At 35.6% G+C, this 9,524-nt stretch overlaps 2 protein-coding genes across 2 annotated transcripts in view; one reads left to right on the top strand and one right to left on the bottom strand.

Moving 5' to 3' along the window:
• Nucleotides 1–3: 3 nt before the first annotated feature.
• Nucleotides 4–6,956, bottom strand: LOC100640158 (von Willebrand factor A domain-containing protein 3B-like; the record flags this gene model as incomplete). Its single annotated transcript, XM_019995304.1, has 20 exons — nt 6,824–6,956; nt 6,693–6,765; nt 6,513–6,604; nt 6,205–6,302; nt 5,793–5,946; nt 5,272–5,437; nt 4,974–5,143; nt 4,721–4,828; nt 4,495–4,678; nt 4,207–4,350; nt 4,073–4,128; nt 3,928–4,026; nt 3,811–3,868; nt 3,368–3,669; nt 2,183–2,320; nt 1,806–1,963; nt 1,651–1,699; nt 911–1,577; nt 740–827; nt 4–95 (listed from the first exon to the last, which is right to left on the bottom strand). Coding segments are annotated over exons 6-20 (2,364 nt in total), but the record flags the coding sequence as incomplete, so codon positions are not given.
• Nucleotides 6,957–7,017: 61 nt separating this feature from the next.
• The window catches only part of LOC100640032 (ubiquitin carboxyl-terminal hydrolase 46-like), a 3,277-nt gene continuing 770 nt past the window's right edge, over nt 7,018–9,524 (top strand). Inside the window, exons 1-8 of the mRNA XM_019995264.1 lie at nt 7,018–7,236; nt 7,293–7,364; nt 7,421–7,634; nt 8,374–8,454; nt 8,517–8,691; nt 8,895–9,111; nt 9,350–9,414; nt 9,470–9,524. The exon at nt 9,470–9,524 is cut by the window's right edge and continues 16 nt beyond it. Of these exons, the coding sequence (XP_019850823.1) occupies nt 7,234–7,236; nt 7,293–7,364; nt 7,421–7,634; nt 8,374–8,454; nt 8,517–8,691; nt 8,895–9,111; nt 9,350–9,414; nt 9,470–9,524 (882 nt within the window). The 5' untranslated portion in view covers nt 7,018–7,233. The remainder of the gene's footprint in view (nt 7,237–7,292; nt 7,365–7,420; nt 7,635–8,373; nt 8,455–8,516; nt 8,692–8,894; nt 9,112–9,349; nt 9,415–9,469) is intronic.

Raw genomic sequence — 9,524 nt, 5'->3', positions numbered from 1 at the left:
GATGGGTAGGAGGAGCTTAATGGGTAAATCGGAGCTGACTCCAGTGCTGAAGAGAACCTGACAGGAACCGCCAGAGGGGACACTGGAAACCACACCTATCAATCATAATTATTAATAGTTATTAATGAATGGCTTTGGTCATTAAGAAATTGTACATTTTAGTGCATGTGTCAGTGTGTGTTTTACTACAATTTTTATTACATTTTCTGATACATATTGATGTACTTAGGGTATGTGGAAAGTTTGAGTTGATTCCGACTTCAAATTTTAAAGTTATGACCATTTTTTAAAATCGGCCAAATTCTAAAAAATTCCCTGTACTATAGCCCATGGTTTTTTTCAAAAAATGGCTCCGAAATCACTCCAAATTTTTATTACATTTTCTGATACATATTGATGTACTTAGGGTATGTGGAAAGTTTGAGTCGATTCCGACTTAAAATTTTTAAGTTACGGCCATTTTTAAAAATCGGCCAAATTCTAAAAAATTCCCTGTACTATAGCCCATGGTTTTTTCCAAAAAATGGCTCTGAAATCACCCCCCATTTTTATTACATTTTCTGATACATATTGATGTACTTATGCTATGTAGAAAGTTTGAGCCAATTCCTATTTTAAATTTCCAAGTTATGGCCAATTTAAAAAATGGCGAGTTTCTAAAAAATCCCTGTACTATAGCCCATGCTTTTTTCCAAAAAATGAAACAAGTAAAATAAACAATTACTATTATCATTATTACCAGGGTAATACAGCCCATCAGTTGGGTCTGGTCCTATAACATGATGTCCTCTTTTAATGCTCCTACCATACTCATTAGATAGACTTGTCTAAAAAATTAAAAAAATTATATTAACAACATACACAAATCTACCAAAAACAAAGTCATTTTAATTTATTATTATTATAGTACTTTAACAGGTGATCCGATTGATGTATTAATGGTCCTCTCTCCTCCATTTAGATCAGATATAGTAGGAGCAGTCCCTGAGCTATTATCACTGACTGATGAAGACAGTGACACATCTGACGACCACTTCTTACTCTTCCTCTTACCGGAGCACTCCTCTTTCAGAGCAGCTGCTTGACTCATGAGCACATGAGCCTTTTTAATCTCCGCCTCGACCTTATCCAGCTCCAATAAAAGTGAGCCACACCCAGCATCTCTTAGCCCCTCCCTCAACTCCTCCCTGTGCTCCTTATACTGGATACGCTCAGAGCCTTCAAGCCCGACCTTCTCTTTAATGCCCTGTAGCTTGACTTGTGGCAGGCTCTCTGCAACGACCCTCTCCATCACTCCTTCACACTCTTCAATATACTGTGTTAGTTTAGACTCGTACGAGACTAGATCAACCCCCGAGGGGTTGACGAGGGTGATGTTCCCTTTTCCTGATATGTGGGCGGTTGAGAGTAGCCCCTCGTACACTTTCCCGTGGACTTTCTTGTCCAATATGGGGACGTGTTTGGGATTGTGGGGGACGGCTGTGGGTCCCAGGGCGTCCATTAGGAGGAGGTTGCGACGAGAGAGACTGTTCTTTTTTATCCATTTTGAAAAAGAGACAAAATTATCACTTGTGGATCTTTAATAAATAAAGAAATAAATAATAAAATAAAATAAATAATAACAACATTTGATGTAATGTTGTAACTTACAATCTTTTAGGTTTCTTCCTCCTTGGGATAGGATAAGTATATCTGTGACCTGAAATAAAAATAAAATATTTGTTAACTTAATATAATAATAATTATTGTTGCTGTTGCTATTATCATAAGATCCAGATACATGTATATTATTATTCCTCTATTACCAGGATGCTTTAATCTGTTGCAAGCTTCCCTTAGCTGCTGTGCTTGGGTCAACTGATCATGGGCGTGGCTAATCTCATCGCTTAGCAACTGAAGGTCATCACTCTGATGGGTTACTGGACCCTTGGGATCAGTAATATCCTCAGAATAATAGTGATACCTGAAAACAAATTAAATTAAAAATATAAGAAATTGTTTATTTATTTTAGCTTGTCAAAAAATGAATGCTACTATTACTATTAACACTACTAATTATTATTATTATTATTATTATTATTATTATTATTATTATTATTAACAAAAAGAAAAGAAACACTTAGGTATAGTATTAGTAGTATAATAATATTGATAGTTGGTAATTACAATGATTTCCTTTTACCTTCCTCCAGTGACTGATGCTAGTCGAAATAAGAACTGGTTGGCTTTGCTGTCAGCACAGTTGAATGATATGGAGTGAATGGGAATACGCCTCAACTGCTGTATCTGGGACAAGATTAGATCTGGTGGCTGGTCAGGCCTATTTGAAATAACAAAATAATAATAATAATAATAATAATAATAATAATAATAATAATAATAATAATAATAATAATAATAATAAATACATTAGTAACTCTATCAATTGTCACACTAAAATGACCATTTTATGCCTTTTTTCTCATTCCATTTTTATCATCATCCTAAATTGCTATGGGCAAGTGTAATAATAACAAAATTTTAGCAAGTAACATGATAATTGGCTTGAAATTTGAACACTATAACACACTGGCGGATCTAAAAAAATTAAAAGGGGGTTCCATTTCACTCAAGTAGGTGTAGCTCATTAATTTTAATTAATAAAATGGAGGAAAAGTGCTGCAAAGAACTGCAAAAAGACATTTTCTGCCAAAGGAGGATTCCATGGAACCCCCTGGATCCTCCACTGTATAAAGCCCAACATACACTGAGCAACTTTGTTGCTGGCAACTTGTGGTCAGACCTTTGATATGGTTGAGCAACACTGGGTAACATGTTGCAGAAAGTAAAGAGACTCTCAACTTCTGGCAACAAGTTGCCTCACCACATCAAAGGTACTGGCAACAAAGTTGCTCAGTCTATGTTGGGCTTAAAGTTTGACAGGTATGACTATGGACATGGCTAAGCCAAAAAAAAAGTTAAAATAGTGTAGGGTCTGTGAAGACCCTTCCAAAAATTTTTTTTGTAAAGATAATACACATCTCACTAGAAGAAGTAGCAATGAAGACATTTCATGAGGTTTTATACTCAGATAATTGTGAAAGTCTCTCGTGGGTTGGATGCCATTGTGGTTAACACTTCCTGTGCTTGTATAAACTGTCAACTAACCACACGTAAAATAACTGAGACAATCTATACCAAGAGTGGATAATTATTATACATGTGCAGCGATTTTCCCCCTTTGCATGATAGGCAAGCAGAAATGTGTTATGCACATGCTCTGTTGTGGTCAGGAATTAAATGGATGCACCTACTTAATACTGACCACAACAGAGAATGTCCATAACACATTTCTGCTGTGCATGTATTTTTAATACAACTTCAATACCTTCCATCAGTGAGGAAATAAACAGCCTCAGCTCCACTGATACTCAATGCTTCCTGCAGAGCTTCCAGAGTATTAGTACTACCTGACACGCCCATCCCATCTATCCACTCTCGTGCTGCCGATATGTTTTGGGGTGTGGTCGGGACGAGATGGTCCCTCCACTTGATGACGTCCGTGCTGAACTGGATAAGATTGAAAGACGTTTTGTGTAGGATCTGCTCTCGTAGCAGCTGGCGGAGTTTTCTTTTAATGAGACTGAAACGACCTTCAAGAGAACTGGAGGTATCAACAACAACAACAATCTAAAAGAGAGAGGAGAGAAGGAGATATAAAAAGTCAGTAAAATAAAAATAAATAAAGAAATAAATAGAAAATGTTATTATACAAGACATTAAGTGCTGGAGGGAGTCTGTCACTCCTATTATTAATTCATTAAAAGTTACTTTATTTTCAAGGACAGTTCCAAATAGTTCTCTGCTGTCTTTCTTCAACCAATCGCTCCTATACAAAAAAATAACAATTACTATAACACTTTACAGTATACAAGAATGCTCCACTACCTTTCTTCATATTTCTTTACATAGTACATCACTTTACTGTAATAGTTTTGATAGGTCCTCTCATCTAAATGGACATGAACCACATTACCATTCCTCCACCTAAAACACCATACAGTCTTATGTACACCAAAATACATACAATTACTTTAAATGTACAAAGTCTTTACAATACTGAGCTCCAACTAGCTTGCTTTGCTCTACCTACAAAAAATTAATTTGTATAATAATAATAATAATTATTATTATTATTTTATTATTATCATTATTATTATTATTTACCATTTGCACATCATTATATTTATTATTAGTAGTAGTAGACTCATGGGCTGGTGATGATGTACGTAAGACTCCCTCACAATGCTGGAATGCTAACTTGTTCACAAGATCAGAGAATAGCAATGAATTAGCCTTCAAACCATGAGCCTATAAAATATGATGAATATATTAACTATGTATGTACATGTACATGTATATACATACAAAAATACTCTGATTTTTTTGCTTTAATTTTAGTTTTTTTAAATATTAAAATTTAGATTTTTTAATGCAACTATAACTCTATCTCACATCAATCCACTGTATTGATGACATATATTCTTCTTTGCAAGGTTTAGGCAGTGGGTGCTTATCGCTCCTTCCAACTGTCTGCTTCTCCAACTGTATCAACTGTATCTCTGCTAAAGTGTCACGCCCCCTCTCAAGCTCCTCCCACACGAGGAGGACATCATCTCGGGGGAGGGACGGTGGAGTCCTAAAAAAAGAAAATTTATATTTGAATTTTTTGCGGGCTAACTTTGTTCTTGAGGAAGTGCTGTTAGTAGAACTGGCAGCGGATGATGGACGTGAAGAGACTGGAGCAATGGGATCATATACTGGAGACTTTGGATTATACACATGTAACCTGTGAAAGAGAAGGAGAGAGAGAGGGGGGGAGAGAGAGAAAGAGAGAAAGAAAGAGAAGGAGGGAGGGAAGAGAAAAAGAGGAGAAAAAGAGGAGAGAACAAACAATCATAGTTCATATAGGACAATAATTATATATTCCTTGCCTTCCATTGCATACTCTACACAGTTCCTTATAATCATCCAGTGCTCCAGGATCAGTGCACTCATACACACTAATATTAACTGGTACATGTGACAACTGGAGCATGTTAAACAAAGAAGAATAGCTTCTTAATGCAGAGCGACCTTGAGTTAATATGTATACTGCATCATTCTAGAGGGAAAAGAGAAAAATAAAATACTTATAATAAAATTAACACCATTTATATTTAATGATAATACTAATAGTGTAACTCACACTTGCATTTATTAGTACTACCAATATTTAATGTTGTAACTCACTCCTTCACAGGCAATCGCTCTAGTGACAGCCTCTATGAGGTTATTAGTCATTGGTGCATTGAATGAACTGGAATGAGCCTCATCCAACCACTGGATCCCCTCCTGCACAACACCTGGCAACACCTTTAACAAGTTATCGGCAAAACTAGTCAGACCTCCGGTACACCTGCAAGTCACATGACAAAGAATATATATAATTATACATACATGTAAAAATGTTTGTATATACGTATAGTTATGACACATAAGCACATGTAGATTAAGGCCCTATTTAGTATTTACACTAATCCACTTCACTGAATCCTGACTGTTTTTGCTATTATTCGTTTCAGGTGTTTACACTAATCCAGCAGCTGCATTTTCATAAGATTCATCATTCGTTTATTTCAGATAGGCGATGCATTTTCATGTATTAGTGTAAACAGAAGTTGTATCAGAATCAAAAAGTCTCCGTTTACATGTGAAAATGGATTAGTGTAAACGGGGTCTAATTGTATTGCAAATAAAAGTATGTAAATTACCTTATAATGTTGAATTTAACGATTGCTGAGACTTGCTCTTTGAGGAATAATTTCACAGCATCAAGGAACGAGGTCAGCTGATTTGCATCAGATAATGATGAGTCTATTATTATTATAGCATGTGAATAGAACTAATACACCTAGCAATAGGCGACTGGAGAGAAAGGAAAAGAGATAGGGAAGAGGGAAAGATGATACATGTGCATGAAGTAAAAGTTTATAATAAATAGACAGTAGAATCTCCCAATAACAAAAGTTTATAGCACACAAAATTCTTTGAAAAATAAGCAAAGACACATTATAGAGATTTTCTAAAAAGAAGTTTGTTATTTGGGATTTCAATTGCAAGCATCATAAATGGGCACAAAACACTGATTTTGATTCAGTAACACTGATATTGATTTTGCATTACCTGCTAGAGTTAAGCCACTGGAGCCTTGACTTCAAGAGACTCACAAACTGGTTCAACTGTTGCTCAATACGCAATAACTGGGCATCATTAGCACAAACCTAAATATAGAAATAAACAATTAAAACCAAACAAAAATGTACATAATAACTTAACAGTGCAAAGCAATAAAGTGATAATTAGTAATAAAATGCAAAAACTTTACTAACAAAATGCAGCAAGGACTTGTATACCCAAACAATATAAAGTATCAAAGCCCTACTTCTTTCAGAGTTTTCATTTTAAGTTATATTAAGTTAAAGGTATCTCACATTGTACAAGTTTCCTCTTGAATCAGGATACTGGACAAACAATCCTTCGCTGTACAGAGATGTCACTTTATCAGAGCTTGTTGGAACAGAACCTGCAAAATAAATATAACAATACTAAATCACATACCAACTGATTTTAAAGTATAATGCATAGTATATACAGTAATAATGAAATCTGACCTGTCTTCTGTTTGAAACCAAGTGTTGGTAGGAGTTGATCCATTGAAAGTGATTGGCTCTCCAGCCCATGACTCTGTGTATGAATTCAAATATTGTCATATCTATTTCATAGAGCATCAAAGCATGCTCACCTGCAGCCATGTTGCAGAAGACTGCTGGACACAAGCCTCTGGTCTCCATTTCTCCTCCTCAGCCATTCTCAAGAGAGAGAGAGAGAACTGTGTCAAATTTTCAGAGGTGTGCAAATTGAAATTTTGGGTGGGGCTGAAAGTTCGCCCACGCATACCAATTATGGTTACACCCACTAATACTATTTAGTCTGTGTGCTTTTTACGTCTTATTCTTCTTCTTTATTAGTGACATCATAAATATTTGACACTTGAAAGTCAATTTGAGCCTCATTTTTTTCTTTTCTTCTTCCAGTTCTAGCGAGCTTTCAGGCAAGTTCCATTCACATGTAAATAGGCGTGGTCGCTTTTAATTAAGCCACGCCCATAAGAGGGTAGGCGTGGTTTTGATAATAAACAAAAAAGAAGAGAAAATGGTATACCAGATATTATATCAAAATGCTACAGTCTTTCTCTCTCTTTTTGTTTCCAGGGTGCCAATGGCTCGACTCTAGAGAGACTAGAGCAACTGCCAGAAGATGAGAGATACAATGGCCTAACTAATGTAACACATAATCTACACCAGTTACAATAACATTTGATTGTGTGTTTCCACTCTAGTTTGGTAATACCTGCTATGCCAATTCAGTCCTACAGGCTCTTTATTTCTGTCTCCCGTTCCGAGAGAAGGTATTGCAGTATTCTCACGGAGAAGAGAAGACCGAGACGCTTCTTTCTGCTCTCTCTGATCTCTTCATTCAAATGAGTAGTTCTAAGAAGAAGTTTGGGGTCGTGGCCCCGCGTAAATTTATTCAAAGAGTAAAGAAAGAGAATGGTAATGGAAAGGGAGAGTATGGGGAACTACAAGAGAGAGAGAGGGAGAATTGAAATTGTATTGTTGTACCATTGATGGTTGTACCAATAGTATACACTAACATTTAACACCTTACCATAAGCTGGTTTTAAAAATTCATAAAAAATCTAAATTTGATCGGAATCAGTTCAAACTTTTTACACAACATAAGTACATGTATATATATCAGAAAAAATTAGAAAAATTGAGAATTCTCAACTTGTCATTTTTGGTGAAATTTGGCTCGTGACCCTGTACTATAGTACAGGACTTTTGTTCGATTTTGGAGCAACTTTAAAAATGTGTAAAAAAATTCAAATTTGATTGGAATGAGCTCAAACTTTCTACACGACATAAGTACATGTATATGTATCAGAAAAATTATAAAAATTGAGGATTCTCCAATTTTAATTTTTGGTGAGATTTTGCGGTGACCCTGTACTATAGTACAGGGACTTTTGTCCGATTTTTGGACAACTTAAAAAATTTGTAAAAATCCAAATTTGATTGGAATGAGCTCAAACTTTTTACGCAACATAAGTACATGTATATGTACAATGTATCAGAAAAATTATAAAAATTTAGGATTCTCTCTTAGCCATTTGTTATAGAACACCCTGTACTATAGTACAGGAACTTTTGCCAGTAACTTAAAGTACATATATGTATTATTATCCTTATGTTTATAAAGATTTTTTGTAAGTTTTGTTCCTTTTCATAGTTGTGTTTGATAATATGCAGCAACAAGATGCCCATGAGTTCTTGAATTACCTACTAAATACAATAGCAGATTTATTAAAAGGTACAATGTACACACATACATGTACATGTACATGCATTATAACTGGTTCATTATTTCTGTAGCTCAAATGCCTGAATCATCAGAAGACACGAACACTTGGATCCATGATATATTCCAAGGTGTACTAGTTAATGAGACAAAGTGCCTCTCCTGTGAGACAGTAAGAAGCAAACAAGAAGATTTCTTAGATCTCTCAGTTGATATTGAACAGAATTCATCCATCACTCACTGCCTGAAGTAAGTGGAAGAATGAACCAAGAAGAAATGGGCAACAATATACTTGCATTCTTGCAATTTTTATTAATTATCAAATTTAATGATTATTATACTAATTTAATTAATAATATTTTTTGTTTCTCACCCTTCTCCTTCTCCTCCCCCTCTCTCTCTTTCTCTCCCTCCCTCTCTCTCTTTCTCTCTCTCCCTCTCTCTTTCCATAGGATGTTCAGTGGTAGTGAAACCCTATCCTCAGAATATAAGTATTACTGTGAGCAGTGCTGCAGTAAGCAAGAAGCAACCAAGAGGCTTAGAATAAAGAAGCTCCCGACGATACTTGCGCTCCATCTCAAGAGGTTCAAGTTTATGGAGCAACTCCACAGACACACAAAGCTCTCTCACCGAGTGGTGTTTCCATGGGAACTGAAGCTATTCAATACAGTAAGAGACAGAAGAAGTACTGTATACGTGTAGCTAGGAAATTTGGGCAAATTGAGCTTTTTTTGTTCAATCGTTTTGTATGCAAGCACATAATCAAAAATTTTAACTGCCAAATATCTTTTGGAGTCAATTAGCTTTTTTAGTAAGCAGCCCTGCATTTTGAAACTACATGTATTGCTTTATCCATGTACAGTACATTTACTACTTCAGTTATTATTATTGTATATTTTTCTGTTAGTCGGATGATGCTAGTGATCCTGACAGAATGTATGACCTAATCGGTGTGGTGATACACTGTGGAACGTAAGTACTCTTATTTTGGGTGTGGCTTATTAAGTACTGCTCCTCCCCTCTCCAGTGGTCCTAACAGAGGTCATTATATATCAGTTATTAAGAGTCATGGCTACTGGCTA

The sequence above is a fragment of the Amphimedon queenslandica genome, unplaced genomic scaffold (genome assembly GCF_000090795.2).
Source record: "Amphimedon queenslandica unplaced genomic scaffold, v1.1 AMPQUscaffold_13448, whole genome shotgun sequence".
In the NCBI taxonomy this organism is placed as follows: Eukaryota; Metazoa; Porifera; class Demospongiae; order Haplosclerida; family Niphatidae; genus Amphimedon; species Amphimedon queenslandica.
The sequence above is the reverse complement of the archived record's forward strand: the minus strand, read 5'-3'. Positions and strand labels throughout refer to the sequence as shown.